The following is a 25,905-nucleotide window of genomic DNA, read 5'->3' as shown; positions in this document are numbered from 1 at the left end:
CCATTGAAATCCTCTAAGGGGAGCTTGGATCTCTCTAGTCTACCATGGGATCCAATAGAAAAAGTGAGGAGACCACTGCCCTCATCTGCTCCATGGACCACCATGAGAATATCGTGTCTGGTAAACACACCTAGCCATACTAGGGGGTCAGGTTTGGGAAAGGAGACGACCACTTCTGGGGGATAGCTGAGTCAATGTCGTTGCTGAGCCTATCTCTACCTCGGACCCTTGTCAAACCTCTCTCCTACACCTCCGGGGGTACCTGCTTGTGTGTGATCCAATCTCCAAGAGACCTGGCTGGTCCCATGCTTAAGGCGCCCCCAACATGTGGCCACTGGGCCAGGGGGTTCCAGACCAAAGGCTGCCGAAGCCGCTCCTCTGAAGCAACTGGAGCTATGGCCAGCCTGAGATGATCCCAAGCTTGAAGTAAGCTAGCTACAAATCTGTCCTCAAAAGCTGGACTAAAACCACGGGCTTGCATCTCTGTAAAGATCCATTTGGTACTCTGGGGCCAAGGGCCCCCAAGACTCGGAATGCAGGCTGAAATCCAGGCCAATAGGAAATCCTTCCAAGGCTCACCCCCGAGAAGGAGTCCTCTAACAATCAGCTTGCCCAGCAGGGCATGGCTCTGAATAGCAGAGTCAATGAGGGAGGCCTAGCCCCCCTCTACAACATGGCTGAATGATCACTACCTTGACCCTGGCTGGCCTCATGTCACTACTGGCCCATAAGAAGTTCCGGATCAATCGTTGTACCTCACCAATACATGCCCGTGAAAAGGCCTAGCACGAAGTGATGTACCACATGGTGGCTAGAAGTACCTGGTTCGTCAACCACCACTTTGCTTGCTAGGGAGAGCCTCGCCGAACTCTAGTATAAAACCTTCTTCCGAATACTCAGAAGAAGTGGGGTGAGCCGTTGCTTGGGAGAGATACCAATGCCCACCTGGCAACCAAGATAACCAACTAGAGTGCCCTTCAGGATCCACTGGAAAGCATCAACTGGCCGCCAAGTCAGGGCAAGTGCTGAGCCTACCCAAAAACCACACGACTTATGCCAGTTGATCTGTGCTCTTGATACGTGGCAAAAAATCTCTGTCGCCTCCGTGAATCTCTAGAGATTTCCCACATCTCCTGAAAGGAAAGCTGCTATGTCATCTGCAAACTTTGAATCAAGCAGCGCCTCCTGCATGCGGAGAGGAAGACGCAATCCCTAAAGCTTGAGAGAGAACTACTCATGGCCTCGGCGACGAATAAGAAGAGGTAAGGTGCCAAAGGACAACCCTGCCGAACCGAGCAGGAAAGGGGGATTCTATCACCACGGGCTCCCTCAATGAGAACCTAGTTGTGTGAGGCTGAGTAAAGTCCTGAGACTCCACGAATCCACTCCATGGGGAATCCTATTCGACTCATTGTGCCCTCCAAAAAGCTCCAATCCACCCTATCACAAGCTTTCTCAAAGTCGAGGAGTAGCACAATGAGGTCCCGATGCAACATCCCGGCCGAAGTTGCCTCCCAAAAGGTGAAAATGTTGTCCAGGATGCTCCTTTCCTGAACAAAGCCAGTCTGAGTGTCGTGGATTAAGTTTGGGAGGAAAGGCTGAAGTCTCCTTTTGATGGCCTTGGCCAAGATCTTATAGGCTATCCCTAGAAGAGTGATGGGTCTCCACTGCTGGATCTCCAATCTGTCACCACCCTCCTTGGGAATCAAGTGAATCAAGCCCTCTGAGAGCCTCTCTCGGATGGTAATCTCATGGAAGGAAACTTGAAGGCTGCCTTCCATGATGTCCCAATGACGAAGAAAGAAAGAGAATGGGAGCTCGTCCGCCCCCGGGAAGTGCCATCAATGCCTCCACCAACTCCTTAGCAGTGAACAGTGTCAATAAGAAGAACCAAAGAGAAGGGGGAACCACCTCCTTTGTGTGCTGCTAGACCCTCTCGTGCGCATCCACCACCTGTGGAGATAAAGGGGCACCAATGAGAAGAGATCGAAAGAAGTTTGTGGCGATGGCTCGCACCTAGGGGGATCTGAAACAATAGCTTCATCTTGTCCACGCAACCTGCAAATGCCATCTCTCCTCTTGTGGGGGCCAGCTATCTCAAAGAAATCCCCTGTGACTCTGTCACCAGCCTGAGTCCAGAATGAAGCCTTGGCACGATACCTGTACTCCATCCTCCTCTCCCCGATGGATCTAATCTCCGTGCGGGCGGCAGCAAGCTGACTCTCAATCCACTGGCTATCGGGGGACCTCTCCTGAAGCCGCTGTAAAGAGGTTGGACTCCTCCTCAGACTCCTCTCCTACTCCCAGAATCCCTCCAATCGGCTCTAGGCTGCCTCCTGCAAGAAACTACTGATCTCCCCTAGGCCCACATCCAATGTGCACGCATCAGAGCCTGAGATGAAGTCCAATCCCGCCCATATCTGCTCTATCCTGCTGCATATCTCGAGGTCATGAATGAAGCTATCTGGAATCCTAGAGCTCGCATGCCTGTCATGCCTCCAGGGGTCCTCTAAGGACACAATAACCGGGGCATGATCAGAAAAGGTAGTGCTTGCTACTAACGACGTTCTGAACCCAGCTCACGTACCTGGACCTTTTTCATTACTCATCGTTTCTTCATGGGGTGGTAAAGTTTACCTTAGATCCTGACGATAGCTGAGGGTTCGAATCCCTCCTCGCCCACAATCAATCTATACCGATCATGCCCCCACGACTGCAAGCCCACTCATCAACATAAAACCTATCTAGTCTAGAGAGGTTGGGGCCGGTGCTCCTATCCGATCTCAAGAAGCTAAGGCTCCCAAGGCTACACCCAAACTCTAGAAGATGCCATCAGTGCTAGAATCATTTCCTCCCAGGCCGAATACTTCGCTCCTAAGACTGTGGCCGTGCCACCTCCAAGTCTGTCCTCTGTTGCGTCTATCATGTTGAAGTCGTCGCCCAAGCACGAAAAGTCAGCCCAGGGGAGGGCCTGCCGGACCGTGCTCCAAAAGAGGGCTCTACATGCAACGGTGTTCGGAGCATAAACATTGAGGAAGCCAACGCTATCCTCTCCGATCAATATGGTAATTTACTGTGTACGCCCCAACACTATGACTCCTGAGCCTGTCACTGCCGGCAATAGTTGCTCACTGACAAAAACACACACCTCCCTGCGTCCCTGAGGGGGCGAAAGATGGGGACCATAACGTGTGACTCCTACCTAGAAGAATCTTCCAACATTGGCTCCTGGAGGAATAAAATGTCGATGTGTCCCCCAACTATGGCTCTTTGAAGCTCGTCTCTAAGGACACCTCATCTCTGCAAGCGCTGAGGCCCCCCTAAACCCTGAATGTTCCATGAGACAATCCACATATCAATCTTTGTGTGATGTGGCACTAGCGGAACTGTTGTCCACTCGAAGAGTCTTGGGCAAGGGTTTAGACGGAGAATAGTCACAATCCGTCTGAGTGCGAAGACGCGCCACGTGGGCACTGATCTTGTCCTCCATGTGACGCGACTTTGTCCGAGCGACAGCGCTACTATTGGCCTTGAAGTGGGGAGGGTTCTCGGCCAATCCCAGTGCACCCTTGGGGAGTCTTTATGCATACTCTGAACTCCATCGATCACAGGTATCTATAAGAAGGGGGAAGAGGTACTGCGGCAGAAGTATGCATGAAGACAAAAAGAAACACCTCCAGGCTAGAGGCCACCATCTGTTAGAAGTCATCTCCTGTCTATTTTTATACACCAGGGCCTCTGTTGTGGGTGTGCCCGCCCTTATTAGGTGTTTTCTCATTTTTCCCCACTCTCCGTATTTTTCCCCTGTTTTTTCCCATTTTTCTGTGGCTTGGGAGGCAGCCCTGAGATGGCAGGAGGAACCAGTTGCTGGCCGACTGCATCAGCATGTTTATGTTCTCATTTTGGAGCTGGCTGACTGGACTGGAGAGGTCGTGGACCTTCTATGCTGGCCGACTGCTGTTTGCAAGTCGTGGGTGTCCTGTCGGTTGCCCTACGGCAGGCCAACTGCTGTTGGGGGGCCATATAAAATGGCCCCCAGCCCCCTTGTCATTGTTGTACCTTTTTCCGGGATTCTTTTGTAGAGCAGAGTTACACGCCTCTACCTCTCTATCTCTTGTGCTGTGATTTTCTGCATTGCATTTTGCTCGTGTTCCCAGATCTAGTCATCATCTCCGCTGCGTATTCTGACATGGTATCAGAGCCTAGGCTCTTAGTTGTTCCTGTTCAACTGACGGTCCACTCGAAACGTGGGGAGTGTCGGGATCTTCACATGTCTCTCGGCCATCTCAAACAGATCTGCCATTGCGGGGATGTACACTGAAAAAGGGTGGGTGGGTGGGAACAAAGAAGAACTAACACCTGCAACAAGTGGCTGTCCAGCAAATCAGCCCGCCGTCCTCTTGCTTCTCCTCTTCCCGAACAGTCCCGTACAGTCCACCAATCAGCAACACAACAGTCCCCCTCTTGCTCACACAAATCCCAAGAACTATCTCGGCATATGGAAGGTTATGTTGGAATCTGTTCTGGAGTCTTACGACCTCGCTGATTTCGTCGTTGTTGGGGTTCCACGGCCGGAAGTAGAGGAAGGGGAGTTGCCGTCGATCCGAAAGGACCGGGCGGCTCAGACACAGATGTGGGATCGTGTCAACGCCAGGGTCCGTTCGTTTGTCTTTCTCAACTGCACACCGCAGGTAATCAATCATGTAAAGCATATGTCGCTGGCCAGAGGTATATGGCAGCATTTGGCTTCTCTTTACAATAGGGTATCGCCCATGAAGAGGATTTCCTTGGAAGTACAGATGGGGGTTATGAGCCCTGCAAAGTCGTCGACGATGAGGGAGCATATTAACAAGCTGCATGCTCTTCAGCAGGAAGTTCTTCAGGCTGGGAAGGAGATATCGTCAGAGGACATGGCCATAACGTTGCTGTCACACTTGCCCTCTCAGTACTCAGCATTTTACTCGTCTTTGATTACCAGTGGCAGGCTCAGCACCATCACATGGGATGAGCTTGTGCCCATGGTCTTGGACCAGGAGGAACGATTCACGAACCCTCCTCAGGGTGGAGGTTCGGAGGCCTTAACTGGCCAACGGTCGAAAGGCCGTAACACGGGCAAAGGGAAGGCTTCGTCGGAGAAGTCTTCTGAGAAGAAGTCCGTTACTGACCGCGAGAAACTAAAGGCAGAGAGGACCTGTAATGATTGTGGCGAGAAAGGCCACTATTGGAGGCAGTGTCCCAAGCGGAAGACCGAGAAGGGTGAAGATTCCTCAGCAGCAATCATGAAAACTCCGGCTTTTGTGCACCTGGAGGTGATGGACACCGATGTTTCATTTTCTTCACGCAGGGAGGAGGTTGGAGGATTCTCCGCAACGGATACTCGGGAGTGGATTCTAGACAGTGGTGCTTCCAGGCACATGACTCCTTCCCGTTCAGATTTACAGGATCTCTGCAAGTATTCTGGTCACATTCTTACTGGGGATACATCCACTATCCCAGTTCACAATGAGGGCAGGATGGAGATGGTTCCCGATGGCAAAGGGGGGAAGCATTCCTCCCAGGTGTTGTATGTTCCGTCACTTGGTTTTCATCTGTTGTCTGCATCAGGTTTGCAAGACTAGCGTACAGGTGGTGTTTGATGAGCATTTTGTTGCTCTCCGGGACAAAGCAACAGGCCAGGTGGTTTGGGAAGGCGGAGTGGAGAATGGAGTTTACAAGCTTTCAGCACTCTCTCTCCCAGGTCCTCAGGTTTGTGATGAGTGGCAGTCTGGTAATGGCCACTTGAGTGTGGATACGCTGCAGGTGCAGGCTTTCCGGGACCAGATGGTGGATAGCATGCCAATCGATGGCACTAGTTGGCAGGAACTCTCCAGTACTGATGTTGGTAGTTCTTGTATTCGTCAGTCAGAGGAAACTGAACAGGTAACTTATGCTCTGATGTCTCGTAGTATTCGGTACAAAGAACCTCCTGTAGATGAGGATGTTCTTTCCACGAGGACCTTTCAGAAAGCTAGGCACGTGGGAGTTGATTACTTGCAGAAGGAGGTGCATACTCCAGGCTTTGTGGTTCCGGATTCAGAGGGGGTGGTTAACAGGTTTCAGAAGGCCTTGCGTGGTCTTCAGCAGGTTTCCAGGACTTGGTTTTGCACCGTAACAGGTGTTGATCCTTGTGAGTAGTGTGATGCCTCTGACTCAGAAGCAGAATGGTTCATTGATCTGGTTGCTGGACACCAGATTGGACGTGAGCTTCTTGATGAGGCTGTTGAGCTCATGGTTGCAGATGACTCTTTGGGAGGCACGATTGCGTTTCCTGTCGTTTCTGCGGCATGCGAAGGGTCATGGACTCTTGTACACAGGAGGGGGATTGATTGATGGAGCCCGACTCCACGGTGGGAGTGACTCAATTTGGGGAGGAGATCCGGACACGAGGAGATCTACTTCAGGCCCAGGAGCAATTTTATGGAGCAGTAAGAGGCAGTCATCTTTTGCCTTGTCGAAGACAGAGGCAGAGTACCGGGCTGCTTGTGATGCTGCTTGTGAGGTGGTGAGGTTGCATAGGTTGCATTGCAAGATTGGACTTCCACGGGAGGAACCCATGGTCATCCAGAGGCACTTTGTTCGTGAACAGATCGTTGTTGATGACATCTTGCTAGAGTTCTGTTCGACGGAGGACAGTACAGTGGCCCTCTTCACGAAGTCCCTATCTCAGGATTTGCTCAGGCGGCACCCCAGCTCCTTGCGGTTGGTTTCACAGCCAGGAGCTGAGAGGGGGTGTTAGAAGTCATCTCCTGTCTATTTTTATACACCAGGGCCTCTGTTGTGGGTGTGCCCGCCCTTATTAGGTGTTTTCTCATTTTTCCCCTATTTTTTTCCATTTTTATGTGGCTTGGGAGGCAGCCCTGAGATGGCAGGAGGACCCAGTTGCTAGCCGACTGCATCAGCATGTTTATGTTCTCATTTTGGAGTTGGCCGACTGGAGTGGACAGGTCGTGGACCTTCTGTGCTGGCCGACTGTTGTTTGCAAGTCGTGGGTGTCCTGTCGACTGCCCTATAGCAAGCCGACTGCTGTTGGGGGGCCATATTAAATGGCCCCCAACCCCCTTGTCATTGGTTGTATCTTTTCCGGGATTCTTTTGTGTATATAGAGCAAAGTTACATGCCTCTACCTCTCTATCTCTTGTGCTGTGATTTTCTGCATTTCGTTTTGCTCGTGTTCCCAGATCTGGTCATCATCTCCGCTGCGTATTCTGACACCATCTCCCCGTCCTGGTCTCGATGGGACAAGCCTCCCTACTCCATTGCTCGTGTTCCCAGATTTGGTCATCATCTCTGCTGCGTATTCTGACACCATCTCCCCGTCCTAGTCTCGATGGGACAAGCCTCCCTACTCCATCCTAGCCAAAGGCCAAAAATGGGTGAGATTGCCGGTGATGCAAAGATCGTGGAGATGGTGGGACAGCTCAACTGCCTATCCCTGGATGGCGGTTGCCACCAACTCAGAATCCCACTCCATCCCTGGGGCTGCACTCAATGGGAAAGAGAAGATCATCGTGCCATTATCTAGAATAGAGGGTCTAGAGTGATGAAAAACCACACATACCCAAATGGGGGCTACTGTCTCCTCAAACATATCAGTCCCTTTCGCTAGCAGGCATCGGAAGAAACTATAATCCACAAGCTTCCCCAAGATCCTGGGAACCCCACCTGGGGACTCTAGCGGGACAACCCTCACTCGAGAGGCAGCAATGGTCATCTCAACCAGCTTAGAAAAGCGATGAATCAAGCAGTGGATAGAACTCGCCAGCTGCCCCCGCTCCGGGTTGGGGACTGCTAGGGGCGACGAGAGTGCTCTGGAGAGGTGGATTGGGGGGGGGGGGGGGGGGGCAAATGATGAGAACGGGACAGAGCGAACTGCAGGTATAGCCGCCGCCGATGTCCAGGATGGAGGAGGGGGGGCAGGGGGAGGAGGCAGGAGAGGCAACAAGGGAGGGCGGATGGGCGGAGAGGGGTGCTGTTCGGAGAGGTAGGCTGCGGTGGCCTCAAAGGGGCCAACCAACCTCATAGACCACTGAGGGTTTGGGGGGGAGGGGGGATGGGCCACCATACTGGTGGGGCCGAAGGGGCCCGCTCCGTGAGACTGGAGAGGGCGCGTCACCAATGGGAAGGTGCTGAAATAAATGCTCAAAACGGTTCTTTGACAGAACCAAATCCTCCTGAGCTCTACTAGCCTGGCGCGCGCGGCGGCGGCACTCGGCTCGTGTGGTCCGAGCGCAGGCCAACCATTTGACACTCCTCGCCATCTGCATCATCTATAGTCGGGGCTTGATGCTCCCTGGCGAGGATCTGAACAAGAAACGAGGGAAGGAACCACCGAAGGCGGTCTCCTAGACTGCTATCGAGGGAAAGCTCTGGCTAAATTAACCACCTACTTGCAAATGAAGCATTAACCTGGAAGGGTTGAATACTCCACGCATTGTTAGATGGGGTCGCCCCGAAGGCTAGGAATAGATATACAATGCGGTACAGTATCTGGCGAGGTAACACAGATGCGGAGGGATGGAATCCCAGCTGCCCATGCGAGAGTCGAGGCAACAATGGGAGGGGACTCCATCACTCTCCCGATGGCACCACCAATCACCGAGAGAAGAGAAAGGTACTCCTTCCTAAGGCCTAGGAAACAAACTGTCAATGTGTCACATGCACTCTGCACTCAGTGCATGGTGACAAGATGGCTCATCATCAGAAGTGCGACATTTGTACAGTTTTAGAACCCAGTAGGATGATATTTGTCGTACGCCGTGACCCCATTGTACATCCTCAGTCCAGGATAAGTCAGGCACAAGCTACGTAGGTCATTCCTCAGCCTTAGTGGGTCAGTCAGTCAGTCAAGTCCCTTAACCCACTTGGAGAGAATCATTCATGCATGTAGAGTCAGTAGAAGCCTTAGGGTTTGCATCAGAAAGCACTCTGCATCTTGCATGATATGCATACATATGCCTGTGCATCATTTAGAACATCCCCAAAGCCTTAGGGAATTTACTGGGATTTATCTGGTATTTTTTCCATATTTATTAGTATTTATTTATCATTATTTGCATTATTGGGCATTTATAAATATTAACTTTATTAAATGACCAACCTCCAGTTAGTATAAATAGGCTTGCCTAGAGCCTCTTTTCCTCATTCAGTCTTCATTGTGCTAAGAGCTCTCCTCTTTCGTGCTTTCAGCCCAGGACTAATCCAGCCCTAGTGCCCATAAGCTTTCTTCTCCAGCCCTTGAGATCCATAGCTTCAGCCCAGCCCTAGGTGCTTGCCTTCAGTCTCATTCAGCCCGGAATTCAGCACTCAGCTCAGGCCCTGATTCAGTCCACAGTTCATCTTCAGTTCAACGCCAGTTTGCAGCCCCCCGACACCTGCGTTTTCTGATCCAGCAGTACAGTAGGCTGCGTTTCTGTCCCAGCCGTACAGCAGCAGCTCCTGCAGTCCCTGATTCACATGCGTTTCAGTCCACAGCATCCTCCACACCTCAGCGTTTCTGTCCACAGCAGATTCCAGCCCTGAAGCAACAGTCTACAGCAGTTCCAGCCCTGAAACTGTTGTTTGCATCAGTGTCCAGCCTTCTATGCATCATCAACACATTCAGCAGTCATCTGGTGAAGGTAACTCAGCATTCATATGTGTTTTCAGCATTCTAACAGTGTGTAGAACAGTCCACCTTCTTCTTCTTTGAGCCTCAGGTGTGCAGCCCTTCCTCATGCCCTTGGGAAGAGTGCATAGGCTCGAGATCAAGTCATTGAGGTGTTTCTACAGCAGTGCACAGATCAGCCGCTCCCCGATCCTCCGAGATCTTGCGTTTGGCTTATCTACAGTCCAAAGTCATTCTCTCTAAAGTAATAAAGCAAATACTATCTCGTTATCGGGATAGGGGGCCCTTCAGTGGGTAATTCGGGACCCAATCTGGTGTACAGTTCTCATCTATCTCTCTCTCAACTCTTTAAAGTTTGAAGTAATTAAAGTGGATTGCTAAACTCACGAAACTCAGGATACAGAAGACGGTGTGAGCATTTGTGTGACAGGATCAACCAATACAAAGACTTCCGCTGCATATCACATTGGTATCAGATTCAGATTGTCCACACACACCGTATCCTAGCGTGGGGGCATCCTCGGATGGTTAGATTGCGTTCCGGCACGACCACCGACTTCAGCATCATGTCTACACGAGAGAGTACTCATCAGCCGGAAGACGTCTCCCCCGAAGGAGACCTTGCTCTTCCGCCTACAGCAGACACTATAGCTCTTCTAAGAGCTCAGAACCAGCTACTCATGGAGCGTCTCCAACTCTTGGAGGCAACAGCAGCACGTCCTTCTACACCTCCAGCAGCACCCGACTACATCTCCCTCTTCTTTCAGATGGAACAACAAAGGAGAGAGGACGAGGCCCAAAGGAGAAGAGAAAAAGAAGAAAGACGGGACTATGAGGAAGCCCAACGCAGGATCGACGAAGACCGGCGTCTGGCTAAACTCGCCGCTCGGGAACACCAACGTGAGCTTGATCGAGAACGTATGTTACTCGAACACCAACGGGAAAAGGAGGCCATACACTTGAGGTATCAGCAGCTCTCCTCACTCTCCCCAATCATAGGTGTCACCAGCCAGCATCCCGCAGCAGCTTCAACCACCATCATTCGCAGTCAACCGAATTTCAGCAAGTATGATGGTAAGTGTGATCATTCTTCAGTTAATCAATTTATTCATCAGTTTAATGCTCATTTTCCATTAGCTAGGATCACAGACCCACAAGACAAAGTCCACTTAGCGGCTCCCCATCTCACTGGTGAGGCAGTCACTTGGTGGCAGCATTGGTCTAGTATTCATACAGACCAGGCCACAGGTGTCACAGCCTTTGACTGGGACATCTTTGTCCATGACCTGAAGACCAGATTTCTCCCGCCCCAGTACATAACCGGTCTGAAAGACGTGTTCTATGGACTCAGATAGAACGGTTCCCCAGTGCTTCAGTTTTCCGGTAAGGTTGTTACTTTAGCACAGCAGTTAGGGTTATCTGAGCAGGCCAAGATGGAGCAATTCATTCGTGGATTGGACTCCAACATTCGGTTCACAGTTCGTAACTTTGAACCAAGTACATATGACCGGGCTCTGACTCTCGCTCAGAATGAAGAAATGAAGCTCAACGGGAGCAAGCCCAAGCAGACATCTCAGTCCAGTACCAAACCCCAGCAGCAGCAATCAGCTGCACAGACAGGGAAAGGTAACGCATCTTCTAAAGATGCTAAGAAGGACAGCAGTAATAGCTCGAGTTCCGGGGGTAAGAAGGATAAAGAACCTAAGAAAACCCCTGATGAAAAGGCTAAAGCAGGCATTACTGGAGGTTATCTTCCTCCAGAGGAGCAAAAGAAGTACCAGTCAGAAAATAGATGTTTTTTCTGTCATATTATAGGGCATGGTAAGAAGGATTGCCACAAATGGCAAGCGGCACAAGCTGCCAAAGCCCCTTCTGCCACAGTTGCCACAGCCTCCCCAGCTCCTCCAGCCCCGCCTACTACCTCAAATGCAGTTCAACTTTTACCTTCCATGCATCCTATGCCATCCGTGGTATTTGATGCTAAGCAGGAGGGTGAGAGCGATGCTGCTCAGAAGAGCCTTATCCGAGCTTATGGCTCTGCCCAGGGCCGACAGTTTGTAGTCCTTTTCGATATGGGTAGTTCTGAAGACGCCATCTCTCTGTCAGAATATGCAGCGGAGATGATGACCAAATCTGGGAACACGAGCAAAAGCAAAAACGCAGGCAGAAAAACAGCACAAGAGAGAGACAGATGTAGGCGTGTAACTCTGCTCTATATACACAAGAAGATCCCGAGATATGATACAAATGAGGTATGGGGGCTGAGGACCTATATATACCTCCCTAGAGGGCAGTCGGCCAGCATAAGGAAAAGCCCACGACTGATAAAAAGGTCCACGACTGCATAAATGCAGTCGGCCAGCAATCTGGTGCCCAAAACTCATCAAAACCAGTCGGCCAGCAGCAAGAGTGCCCACGACTGATAAACACCCAGTCGGCCAGCACTCTACTGCTCTTGGCACCCTCTGGCAGCCCTCCCAAGCCTCAAAAAAAATGGGAAAAATAGGGGAAAAATACGGGGAGTGAGGAAAAATGATAAAACACCTGATAAGGGCGGGCACATCCACAACAAAGGCCCTGGTGTATACAAATAGACAGGAGATGACTTCTAACACCCCCTCTCAGCTCCTGGCTGTGTAACCAACCACTGGGAGCTGGGGTGCCGCCTGAGCAAATCCTGAGAGCGACTTCGTGAAGAGGTCCACCATACTGTCCTCCGTCGAACAGAACTCCAGCAAGATGTCATCAGCAACGATCTGTTCACGAACAAAGTGCCTCTGGATGACCATGGGTTCCTCCAGTGGAAGCCCAAACCTGCCATGCAACCTCCTCCTGCTCCGTAAAACTGCTCCTGGGCCATAAGTAGATCCCCTCGTGTCCGAATCTCCTCCCCAAACTGAGTCACTCCAGACGTGGAGTCGGACTCCATCCAACAATCCCCCTCCTGTGTACAAGAGTCCATGATCCTTCGCATGCCGCAGAAACCACAGGAAACGCAATCCTGCCTCCCAAAGAGTCATCCGCAACCATGAGCTCAACTGCCTCATCAGGAAGCTCCCGTCCAATCCGCTGTCCATCAACCAGATCAATGAACCATACAGCTTCTAAATCACAGAGACATCACACTGCTCACAAGGATCAACACCTGTTACAGTGCACAAACAAGTCCTGGAAGCCTGATGAAACCTGTCAACCACCCCCTCTATATCCGGAACCACAAAGCCTGGAGAAACCACCTCCTTCTGCAAGTAAGCACCTGTCACCTGCCTGGCTTTCCGAAAGGTCCCCGTGGAAAGAACATCCTTAACTACTGGAAGTTCTATGTCCCGATCACTACGAGACATCAGAGCATAAGTGACCTGTTCAGCGTCCTCTGACTCACGAACACAAGAACTACCAGCATCAGTACTGGAAAGTTCCTGCCAACTGCTGCCATCTACTGGCAAGCTATCCACCACCTGGTCTCGGAAAGCCCGCAAGCCTGTAAACTCCATTCTCCACTCCGCCTTCCCAAACCACTTGGCCTGTTGCTTTGTCCCGGAGAGCAACAAAATGCTCATCAAACTCCACCCGTACGCCAGTCTTGCAAACCTGATGCACTGACAACAGATGAAAACCAAGTGCCGGAACATACAACACCTGGGAGGAATGCTTCCCCCCTCTGCCATCGGGAACTATCTCCATCCTGCCCTCACTGTGAACTGGGATAGTGGACGTATCCCCAGTAAGAATATGACCAGAAAGCCTGCGGAGATCCTGTAAACCGGAACGGGAAGGAGTCATGTGCCTGGAAGCACCACTATCGAGAATCCACTCCCGAGTATCCGTTGCGGAGAGTCCTCCAATCTCCTCCCTGCCTGAAGAAAATGAAGCATCGGTGTCCATCACCTCCAGGTACACAAAAGCCGGAGTCTTCATGATTGCTGAGGAGTCTTCACCCTTCTCGGTCTTTCGCTTGGGACACTGCCTCCAGTAGTGGCCTTTCTCGCCACAATCATTACAGGTCCTCTCTGCCTTCAGTTTCTCGCGGTCAGCGTCGGACATCTTCTCAGAAGACTTCTCCGATGCAGCCTTCCCTTTGCCCGAGTTACGGCCTTTCGACCGTTGGCCAGTTAAGGCCTCCGAACCTCCACCCTGAGGAGGGTTCGTAAATCGTTCCTCCTGGTCCAGGACCATGAGCACAAGCTCCTCCCACGTGATGGTGCTGAGCCTGCCACTGGTAATCAAAGACGAGTAAAATGCTGAGTACGAAGAGGGCAAATGTGACAGCAACGTGATGGCCATGTCCTCTGACGATATCTCCTTCCCAGCCTGAAGAACTTCCTGCTGAAGAGCCTGCAGCTTGTTAATATGCTCCCGCATCGTCGAAGACTTTGCAGGGCTCATAACCCGCATTTGTACTTCCAAGGAAATCCTCTTCATGGGCGATACCCTGTTGTAAAGTGAGGCCAAATGCTGCCATATACCTCTGGCCAGCGTCATGTGCTTGACATGATTGATTACCTGCGGTGTGCAGTTGAGGAAAATAAACGAACGGACCCTGGCGTTGACACGATCCCACATCTGTGTCTGGGCCTCCCGGTCCTTTCGGGTTGACGGTAACTCCCCTTCCTCTACTTCCGGCCGTGGAACACCAACAATGACGAAATCAGCGAGGTCGTAGGACTCCAGAACAGATTCCATCATCACCTTCCATATGCCGTAGTTGCTCCCGTCCAACTGACGTTCCACCGGGAACGTGGGGAGTGTCGGGATCTTCACGTGTCTCTCGGCCATCTCAAACAGATCTGCCATAGCGGGGATGTACTCTGAAAAGGGTGGGTGGGTGGGAACAAAGAAGAACTAAAACCTGCAAGTAGCTGTCCAGCAAATCAGCCCGCCTTCCTCTTGCACCTTCTCTTCCCGATCAGCCCAAAACAGTCCACCAATCAGCCACAAAACAGTCCCCCTCTTGCTCACACAAATCCCAAGACCTATCTAGAGCCTAGGCTCTGATACCATGTCAGAATATGCAGCGGAGATGATGACCAAATCTGGGAACACAAGAGCAAAAGCAAAAACGCAGGCAGAAAAACAGCACAAGAGAGAGACAGATGTAGACGTGTAACTCTGCTCTATATACACAAGAAGATCCCGAGATATGATACAAATGAGGTATGGGGGCTGAGGACCTATATATACCTCCCTAGAGGGCAGTCGGCCAGCATAAGGAAAAGCCCACGACTGATAAAAAGGTCCACGACTGCATAAATGCAGTCGGCCAGCAATCTGGTGCCCAAAACTGATCAAAACCAGTCGGCCAGCAGCAAGAGTGCCCACGACTGATAAACACCCAGTCGGCCAGCACTCTACTGCTCTTGGCACCCTCTGGCAGCCCTCCCAAGCCTCAGAAAAAATGGAAAAAATAGGGGAAAATACGGGGAGTGAGGAAAAATGATAAAACACTTGATAAGGGCGAGCACACCCACAACAAAGGCCCTGGTGTATACAAATAGACAGGAGATGACTTCTAACACTCTCCCCAGTTGGCTAATAAATTGAACTGCACTTTAGTCCCATATCATCTGGATGTGGACGGGTTTACACCTGGTCTTCGCACCCATATTTCCCAGAAGGCACAGCAGTTTGCCTTTGAAGTTCAGAAGGCCTCATTTCAACGAGATTTCATCGTCTCACCTTTGTTAGGGTGTGACATGATCTTAGGAATTCAGTGGTTCCGTCAGTATGAGCCTATTCCCAATTGGGGAGTCTTCATATTCCTTAATGATATACTAGTCTTCTCAGCCACTGCAGAGCAGCATGAGAAAGATGTGGAGAAAGTCTTGCAACTTTTGCGAGATAATCAGCTCTACATAAACGCCAAAAAGTCTATCTTTGGTGTTAAGGAAGTTCAGTATTTGGGCTACATCATCGGTTCCGATGGGATTAGACTGGACCCATCAAAGGTTCAGGAGATCTTAGATTGGGATATTCCTAAGACCGCCCAAGAAATCCGTTCATTTGTAGGTCTTTGTCAGGCCTATAGCACACATGTCCATCAGTTTTCCAACCTTGCAGCACCTCTTACCGACTTGCTCAAGGGGGTGAAGACTCGCAAGCAGAAAGTCTCAGTTTTACAGGTAAGGCACTTGATGCATTCCGTGCACTCCAGAAAGCTGTCTCAGAAGCACCTGTATTAAAGTTAGCATCATGGGACGAACCTTTCGAGGTCATCACCGATGCCAGCAATGTAGCCATAGGTGCAGTCCTCCAGCAGGACAGTAGACCCGTGGCATATTACAGCAGAAAGTTGGATGTCGCCGAAAAGAATTATTCGGTATATGACAAGGAGCTTTTGGGTGTGATCACAGCGCTCAAACATTGGAAGCCTTTTCTTTACGGACAGGTTTTCACAGTGAAAATAGACCACCAAGCACTTAAGTGGCTTCAGACTATGCCAAGTGCCCAGTGGAGTGATCGACAGGCCAGGTGGAGTCAAATCTTCCAACAGTTTGGAGGTATGATTGAATACATCCCTGGTAAGCATAACTCAGTAGCAGATGCTCTCAGTCGAAAGTCCAGCATCCAGGCAGTCCAAGAAGCTACCATTCTCGAAATCACGGGGAAGGACTTGGATAGTACGAAAGACCAATATGTCGACTCCCCTGAGTTTGGTACTCAGTATAGTTTGGCCCTCACTTCTGAGCCTGGCCACTATTCAGTACAGAACGGTTGGTTGTTCTACAAGAACCGTCTCTGTGTTACTCGGGAAAAGCGTTCCGCTCTTCTCCACGATGCCCATGACTCCTTAGTTGGAGGACATAGGGGTATCAACAGTACCCTCGAGAAATTAGAACGGTCCTTTTATTGGCCAAAGATGAGACGTGATGTCTATGCACATGTACAAGCCTGTAAGATTTGTCAAAAAGTCAAGGTTCCCCATACAAAGAAGGCAGGTTTACTTCAACCTTTGCCTATCCCCGACGGACCTTTCATCGACATATCTATGGACTTTGTAGGGCCTCTACCAGCATCCACTGGATCCCGTAACACTCAGTGTTTTACCATTGTGGATCGCTTCAGTAAGTTCTGCATGCTCATCCCATGCAAGCATACGACCACAGCCGAGGACGTAGCCCGTCTGTTTCTCAAGCATTGGTATCCAATTTGTGGTTTGCCTAGCACCATAACATCAGACAGAGATTCCAAGTTTACCTCGCATTTCTGGAGAGCATTATTTGAAAACTTTGGAACTAAGTTGCAATTGTCTAGTGCATTCCATCCCCAGACAGATGGCCAGACAGAAATTTATAATCAGTTGGCCTTTGATGTCCTCAAGTCATACTGTCATGACCAGCAGTCCAAATGGGAGCACTATCTTCCGTTGGTCCAAGCTATCTTGTACGATACGCATTCATCCAGTGTCGGACGGACTCCATATGAAGCAGCCTTTGGTCGCCGTTTTTCTTCTCTTTTGACGAGAATGGTGTCTCCATCTTTAGAGGCTAATAAAACCACGGAAGCATTTTCCGAGATCATTGAGTCAGTCAAAGACCGCTTGACCAAAGCTCAGGAAGCATATAGCAGACAGGCAAATAAATCTAGACGAGATGTCCACTTCAAGGAAGGGGATTGGGTCTATTTGCGTATCATGAAGCAAAGATTGAAACAAGTGGGCAAACGTTGTCCCAAGCTTTCATTCCGTAGTTTTGGCCCTTTTCCAATAGTTAAGAAGATAAGTGATGTCTCAATGAAGTTAAAGTTGCCTGCCAGTTGGACAATGCATGATGTTTTCCATGTTTCTTGGCTAAAACCATATGTTGGTCCATAAGTGCTTGATGTTTCAGATGAACAGCAGCCAGACGTGGTAGACGAGGCAGAAGTTATTGAGCCTGAGCAGATCCTTCTTCATCAAGGGAAGCATGGTTCCGGTCGACGGATTCGTCAGTTCTATACGAAATTCCGAGATTGAGGTACCCACGAAGCCGTATGGCTCAACGAGGAGTTCTTCCAGGAGTATCCCCAGTTATTGGCGGACTACTTGGAAGCCATGAACCTGCCGCCAAGCTAATCAGGAGGGAATGTCACATGCGCTCTGCACTCAGTGCATGGTGACAAGATGGCTCATCATCAGAAGTGCAACATTTGTACAGTTTTAGAACCCAGTAGGATGATATTTGTCGTATGCCGTGACCCCATTGTACATCCTCAGTCCAAGATAAGTCAGGCACGAGCTACGTAGGTCATTCCTCAGCCTTAGTGGGTCAGTCAGTCAGTCAAGTCCCTTAACCCACTTGGAGAGAATCATTCATGCATGTAGAGTCAGTAGAAGCCTTAGGGTTTGCATCAGAAAGCACTCTGCATCTTGCATAATATGCATACATATGCCTGTGCATCATTTAGAACATCCCCAAAGCCTTAGGGAATTTACTGGGATTTATCTGGTATTTTTTCCATATTTATTAGTATTTATTTATCATTATTTGCATTATTGGGCATTTATAAATATTAACTTTATTAAATGACCAACCTCCAGTTAGTATAAATAGGCTTGCCTAGAGCCTCTTTTCCTCATTCAGTCTTCATTGTGCTAAGAGCTCTCCTCTTTCTTGCTTTCAGCCCAAGACTAATCCAGCCCTAGTGCCCATAAGCTTTCTTCTCCAGCCCTTGAGATCCATAGCTTCAGCCCAGCCCTAGGTGCTTGCCTTCAGTCTCATTCAGCCCTGAATTCAGCACTCAGTTCAGGCCCTGATTCAGTCCACAGTTCATCTTCAGTTCAACGCCAGTTTGCAGGCCCCAGACACCTGCGTTTTCTGATCCAGCAGTACAGTAGGCTGCGTTTCTGTCCCAGCCGTACAGCAGCAGCTCCTGCAGTCCCTGATTCACATGCGTTTCAGTCCACAGCATCCTCCACACCTCAGCGTTTCTGTCCACAGCAGATTCCAGCCCTGAAGCAACAGTCTACAGCAGTTCCAGCCCTGAAACTGTTGTTTGCATCAGTGTCCAGCCTTCTATGCATCATCAACACATTCAGCAGTCATCTGGTGAAGGTAACTCAGCATTCATATGTGTTTTCAGCATTCTAACAGTGTGTAGAACAGTCCACCTTCTTCTTCTTTGAGCCTCAGGTGTGCAGCCCTTCCTCATGCCCTTGGGAAGAGTGCATAGGCTCGAGATCAAGTCATTGAGGTGTTTCTACAGCAGTGCACAGATCAGCCGCTCTCCGATCCTCCGAGATCTTGCGTTTGGCTTATCTACAGTCCAAAGTCATTCTCTCTAAAGTAATAAAGCAAATACTATCTCGTTATCGGGATAGGGGGCCCTTCAGTGGGTAATTCGGGACCCAATCTGGTGTACAGTTCTCATCTATCTCTCTCTCAACTCTTTAAAGTTTGAAGTAATTAAAGTGGATTGCTAAACTCACGAAACTTAGGATACAGAAGACGGTGTGAGCATTTGTGTGACAGGATCAACCAATACAAAGACTTCCGCTGCATATCACACAATGGGAAGCCCGACACGCCAGCTAGAGGGTCAGACGCAAGATCGAAGCTGTGCTGCCACCATGCAAGGAAGGCCTACGTCGTACACAGAGCAAGGAGACTCAGCTGCATGACTCGGTCCGATGCCACGAGTCAAAATCCACCTGGTAGTATCTGCATCCCAGAGGGTGAATATTGGTGATCTTTGCAGGCTCACCAATGAGGCTTGCCTGTAAAAGATCCCTCGGTTGTCCGCGCGTAGGGCGGCTACCAACAATTTTACAAACCAGGGTGGAGGCCTCTAATGAGACAACAGTCGTGGCGAAAATCTGAAGATCCGCTTCGGAAAAGGAAATGCAAGTGACGGCGGCCTCGATTGGGGATGACGAATCGGCTGCCATGGAGTCCTCTTGAGGACGAAAGACCAAAATAGGCCAAAACTTGCCGAAGTGAGCGTAAAACCCCGAAGAAACTGAAAACTCAACCTGCACGGGAGGGGGGAAAGGAAAAAGGTTGAAAGCTGAAAAGGAGGACGGAAGGCGGGGGGCACTGACAGGAGGCGGGGCACGCAAGGGGGGGGCGAAGGAGAGAGGGGGGCAGGAGGAAACGAGGGCGAAGGAGAGACGGGCAAGATTGGGCAGCAGGCACGAAGGGCAGAAAAGGGGGGGGAGGAGGGGAGGGGAGGGGCAGCACATGACACACCGATTTTGGTGAGTCGTTTACACGTTGATCTCAGATATTTTCTACAATTTTGCAGAGTTTTCCCTTTGCTATCAATCCTTTTCTTTTTTGCAACAAACAGAGTTAACACACTTCTTTTTTATTCTCTGTTCTCTCTCTCTTACCCATGGCGACACCCTAGCTCCTCTCTTTACCGATGATTTGTCAAATCATGAGCAGGGGAACGGGAAGATACTGGGGAACCCAACCATGCTCATGGGCAACATACAGTAGTGGTGGAAGAGGAGGAGATAGACGTGGTTGAGAAAACTTACTTTGATAGCGAGATGTAGAAGCTCCGAACAGAGATTTTTAACCTGAAGAAGCACGCCAATGAAATCACTAATCTCTGGAAGGAGATTACTTGTCATATTTTTGATTATACACGTGGAGGAACACCATGGCAGGGTAGGTATAGACCCTGGTGTGCTTTCCACACATGGCTTAGTACATGTGTGTTCCACGCATGGTTTACTATTATCCCACTAGCAGAGGGCATGGTGCCATTTGGGTGGTGATAGACAAATTGACAAAGATGGCAAGATTTTTCCAAGGAAAACAATAACAGCTCCTAAACTGGCACAGCAATTTATTGAGCAACTATTCATATTTTATGTTTTACCTTGTGACATAGTGAGTGATAGGGGAAGAGGAGGAGATAGACGTGGTTGAGAAAACTTACTTTGATAGCGAGATGTAGAAGCTCCGAACAGAGATTTTTAACCTGAAGAAGCACGCCAATGAAATCACTAATCTCTGGAAGGAGATTACTTGTCATATTTTTGATTATACACGTGGAGGAACACCATGGCAGGGTAGGTATAGACCCTGGTGTGCTTTCCACACATGGCTTAGTACATGTGTGTTCCACGCATGGTTTACTATTATCCCACTAGCAGAGGGCATGGTGCCATTTGGGTGGTGATAGACAAATTGACAAAGATGGCAAGATTTTTCCAAGGAAAACAATAACAGCTCCTAAACTGGCACAGCAATTTATTGAGCAACTATTCATATTTTATGTTTTACCTTGTGACATAGTGAGTGATAGGGACTCAAAGTTTACTGGACACTTCTGGCAACTAGTCTTCCAGAAGTTGGAGACCAAGCTAAGTTTGAGTTCCACTCATCATCATGAGTCCGACAGGCTGACAGAGAGGATGAATCAAGTTTTGGAGGATATGCTTCAAGTGTACATCTCCAAGAGACTAGGAGGTACATCCCGATGGTTGAGTTTTCCCATGATGGTGCTAAGCATGCGACCATTGGTTACAACCCATTTATGCTGATGTACGAATACCAACCTAGATCTCCGTAGCTATGGGACTTCAGGGTATTCAAAATAATGCGGCTACGGCTTTCTTGGCAGATATGCAGTAGATGCTAGCTAGAGCTAGGGATTCTATCAAAAGTGCTTAGGACAAAGCATGATTTTATGCTGATATACAAAGTTCTCCAAGGGAGTTATCCGAGGGAATGCCGTTGTTTTGCGAATACCCAAGAGTTCAAAGACGTTATAGACAAGGACAGTTGCGAAGTTATCCCATAGGTATTGTGAAGCTTTCCAAATTCTTAAAAAGATCAGAGAGATAGCCTACAAACTAGAACTGCCTCGGAATGTGAAGTTCATCCAATCTTTCATGTTAGTAGACTTAAAGAGATGTTGGGAGGTGAGGATAGCATTGACTCCTCAAGAGCTTGTTGAGGTTGAGGACTTGTCCTATGTTCCACATGAATCGTGTGATTGATTTCAAGAAAAGGTAACTTAGAAATAAGTTGGTCCCTGAGTATTAAAGATAGGGTTGAGGAGGACTCAACTTGGGAGACAATTGCTAGTTTACAGCATAAGATCCCCTGTGTGCTTGCTTAGTCAGATTTCATTTCCAAGAGTGGAAATGTCTAACAAGGGAAAGTATGTTATATACCTAGAGCTCATCCTTGGATTAGCGGACCTAATCCAACACGATTAGGGCACCCCAGGATTAGGAGATAGCAAGTAGATGTACAGCCCTAACATTCAAAATCAATAAAACTAGGCTACTGGCTATATGTAGCAAGTTAGCTATTTCTGTGGTTGACCAAAGTTTATACTCCTACCGTGGACATGGTATATTACAGAGTCTTGCCAATAGTTTGCAAAGAGCCCCTGTGGGTAGGCACTGGTGGTATGGGACGCTAGTGCTGATTGGCATGTATCTGTGAAGTGCAGCCTAACCCCTAGCTTGAGGGTGGTTTGAAGTACTAATTCTACGGTGATTGCATGCTCTTGGTCTTCTCTAATCTTGTTTTGGATTGTGTTTAGGAGATCTTGGTTAGACAAACATGGGAGGCCACACTACTGTGAATGGCAAAAAGATATACACAGCTTAGGACAAACTAAATGGTCAATCATCCCTTTTTTATAATTTGACGATTGCTCCACATAGAACTTTATCATGACTCATAGGCTTGGATGTGCCTAAGTATCAGAATGCCTATGGGTATATATTCCGCATTCGATGACAAGTATATACATGTACTACCTATGATACGCAAGTTATGCATGCCTATACACATCCATTGAATCATGATAACTTTTTGGTTGCACCTTTGTAAGGATGCGATGAATTATTGGAAATGCATTGGCATGCACACCCCAATACTTGCAAGGGTAAGCAAGCAAATCGCTTTTATGCATAAGGACTAAAACATGACATTGATGCATGACTTTTGGAAACATGGAATGATGCTTGAAGTTATGTATATACCTAGATGAATCCAACAACATGTCCAACTTCACCTTTTAGGAACATGCGTGCATGTTATATACTCATGGTAGTCAACCCACAAGACTATACAAGTATCAACTCCATTATGCATAGTATGGACTAGATACTACGACATCCCAACTACCGTCATCAGTGCCCAATAGTGGGTGTAGAACTCTGTATCAAGATATGCTCTCACACACACACACATAAGAGCATATATTCACACAAAGCCTTTCGTGACTGAGTTTCTATCAAACCTCCGGAGATGCAAGGCAAACTCAGCCATAATGAAGCCTAGCACTAAGGGAAGTAGCAAATAGAAAGAATTAGTTCAGCAAATAAGTAGTTGATAGAGCAAATGCACCGCTAAAGATAGAAAGAATAAGCACAATATCAACTGGCTGCAACTCGGACAAAAACTTCACAATGTGAAATCTACATGTCCGCTAATACGGCTGAATTATATACCTAGATGAATCCAAGAACATGCCCAAAATCACCTTTTAGGAACGTGCATGTTATATACTAATAATCATGGTAGTCAACCCACAAGACTATACAACTATCAACTCCATTATACAACTATCAACTCCATTATACATAGTATAGACTAGATACTACGACATCCCAACTAACGTCATCACTGCCCAATAGTGGATGTAGAACACTGTATCAAGATATGCTCTCACACACGCAGTCCACACACACACACATAAGAGCATATATTCACACAAAGCCCTTCGTACTGTGTTTCTGTCAAACCTCCGGAGATGCAAGGCAAACTCAACCATTATCGTAAATAAGAGGTATTGAGATAAAGTATGTATGTGTGCATCCCACTGGAATTGGATCAGTTACTTGATTGCAACTTTGGTTAAGTCTTAAGATATCTTTATTGGATATGAAGAGTTTTCATGGATGTTCAAGTAAATATTAAAGATTGATAAATGTAGGTGATTAGTGGAATTATTTATTTTTTTGAAATTTGGTTATGCCAAGAGGCATGTATATGTCCCCACGATTCTCCATCGAGAATGAAGGTCTCTAGTGAGTACTGTGTTGTTGCAAACCACAATATTGCTCCTTAGCTCTCCTATTGACTTTTGACACTAGGTCCACAACTTTATTAAGGCAATGTTGCCTTCCTCATCTTGAGCTTCTAGCTGTTCCTCAGCTTGCACCCTTTCCAAGTGCTATGTGAATAAAGAAGCTCCAAGTTGAAGAGCATAACAAGACCTTTCCAAGGTTTGAGATACATGGAGAATCTTTTACATGGGCCACAAAAGCTAACTCTAGTATTATCAATGCGCCATTATGGGAAATTTTCAACCCTCCACCACTTATTCAATCTCCCTCCTAGGGTAGGCGACTCCCCTAGTTGGATATATGAATGCATATTATTGATTTCTGAATTGCTTGGCAAGCTCAAAACCTGAGATATCTTTTTAGTTGCTAATACATACGTACATACATACATACATGCAAAACCCGAGATATCTTCCTTGTCCTAAAGAGCTTAATTTATATATATATATATATATATATAATTTACTTGTCCTAAAGAACTTAATTTATATATATATATACAAATTAAGCTCTTTAGGGCAAGGAAGCTGCCACCCAACCAATTGGCCATCTGTGGCCTATGAACAAGACCTCTTACCTTTGAGATGTAAGGAAGAAAAGGGAAGATACCTCAACGCAACAAAAAAAGTAGTTTTTTTTAAAGCACCAAGAGAATTAGAATACTCCATTCATGACATGATAAAGTCTTGCCTTGTCCACCGCTACAACAGGGACCATCTCCTCAGAATTTTCTTTTTCCTTTTCAGAATGGAAATAAACTCTCGCATCCAACTTTCCGTTCTTTTCACACCAATCTTTTGTGGACAAATCAAAGATCTCTTTGACAAACTTGTATATATGCTCCCCTAGTATCTCATCATTGACCTTCTGAGCCTGCATGGAGAAAGAATCTAGTCCACAGTCACATAATTCTGTAATGCTTGCTACAAAATACGCGATGATAATAGTAGTTCTTACCAGTTCAGATCTTAGTTGATCAAAGTTCAGACTTTTGTCTACTCTTGGAGTGCTCTTTGCTGCCTCTTTGTCCTGTGCGCGCTTCTTGTCCCGTACGAGTTGAGATAGTCTTTTGATCTTGGTAGCAACCTCACTGCTTTGAGGGTTTTGTTCAAGGGCTTCTCTGTAAGCTGCAAGAGCCTTTCATGAAGACAGGGATATGGGTTATCTAAGGAAAAAATATGTAAGGGTTAAAACGTAGCTGGCAAGATTAATAACTTTCTTGATACCTCGTCAAGCCGGTCCATCGCTTCGAGAGCACAACCTTTTCGGAAGTAGCCCTACAAAGTAGTTAGGGTTTGCATTAACACTCCAGGGTTGAGGAAAACTCAATTTTAACCACAATCAACATGACAAAAAACACACTGCGCAAGCAAAAAATGAGACCTTCTCCCATGTGGGTTTGAGTTTGACTGTCATTTCTGCATCTGCAAGCGCTTTTGTGACTTTGAGGAGGCTCAGGAATGCTGCTGAGCGGTTGCTGCAGATGATGGTCAAGAAATGGGCACTCGACATGTTGGGGTAAAATGTTGCAGCGAGAAAGAACGCCGCGCGCACGCGCACACATACAGAGAATAGTGGTAGAAGGGGACCGACCTGTAAAGCGTAGCGTTAGAGGGATCGGCCTTGATGGCCTGCGTGTAGAGCGCTGCGGCCTTGAGAAAATTGCCAGTCTTGAAGAGGGCGTTCCCTTGGTCCTTAAGCGAGGGTGCTGCTTGAGCGGGCTCCTCCAACGCCGCCATCCTTGCCCTCGAGTCCCCAAGGAAATGGTTAAGTAGGCGACGACGATACTCCTCAGTAGGTATGAACAAGAGTTTCAGCGAGCATCTCAGTTGCATCCATAGGCCTTTTCCAGACAACACATAAATTAATTTGGAATATGCCTTTTTTTTAAGGTTTTGTAATGCCGTTTCGTAAGGTCATAGCAATCTACCTTTCTAAAAAAATTTGATAATTGTATGGCATCTGCATGCTTCTATCCCTCTTGATTCTCTACAAATGGTTTTCTCTCTCTCACTTTCTTATTTGGGGATCAAATAGTTCCCCTCCCCATCCCCATGACCTACCTCTATGTCTATCCTTCCACCCCTCCCCCCCCCTCTCTCTCTCTCTCTCTCTCTCTCTCTCTCTCTGTTTTCCCCTCGCTCTTTGTATTTCCTCTCTCTCTATTTCAATGAGAGATGACTCGTCTTCTCGGAAAGCCTGAAGCTTTATCCCCTCTCTTGTTGGACTAATCGAAGAGCCTCTC

At 48.2% G+C, this 25,905-nt stretch overlaps 1 protein-coding gene across 1 annotated transcript in view; it reads right to left on the bottom strand.

The window, feature by feature from the left end:
• Positions 1–25,508, bottom strand: part of TPR3 (Tetratricopeptide repeat (TPR)-like superfamily protein) — a 28,833-nt gene extending 3,325 nt beyond the window's left edge. The window contains exons 1-5 of the mRNA XM_086788526.1: positions 25,254–25,508; positions 25,044–25,137; positions 24,887–24,937; positions 24,618–24,797; positions 24,351–24,533 (exon numbers count right to left, since the gene is read on the bottom strand). Coding sequence (XP_086644652.1) covers positions 24,351–24,533; positions 24,618–24,797; positions 24,887–24,937; positions 25,044–25,137; positions 25,254–25,495 — 750 coding nt within the window. The 5' untranslated portion in view covers positions 25,496–25,508. The remainder of the gene's footprint in view (positions 1–24,350; positions 24,534–24,617; positions 24,798–24,886; positions 24,938–25,043; positions 25,138–25,253) is intronic.
• Between the last annotated feature and the right edge of the window lie 397 nt (positions 25,509–25,905).

The sequence above is a fragment of the Cibotium barometz genome, chromosome 52 (genome assembly GCF_041138505.1).
Source record: "Cibotium barometz isolate CiBa-2024 chromosome 52, ASM4113850v1, whole genome shotgun sequence".
Lineage (NCBI taxonomy): Eukaryota > Viridiplantae > Streptophyta > Polypodiopsida > Cyatheales > Cibotiaceae > Cibotium > Cibotium barometz.
Note: the sequence above shows the minus strand (reverse complement) of the source record. Positions and strands in the feature narration are given on the sequence as shown.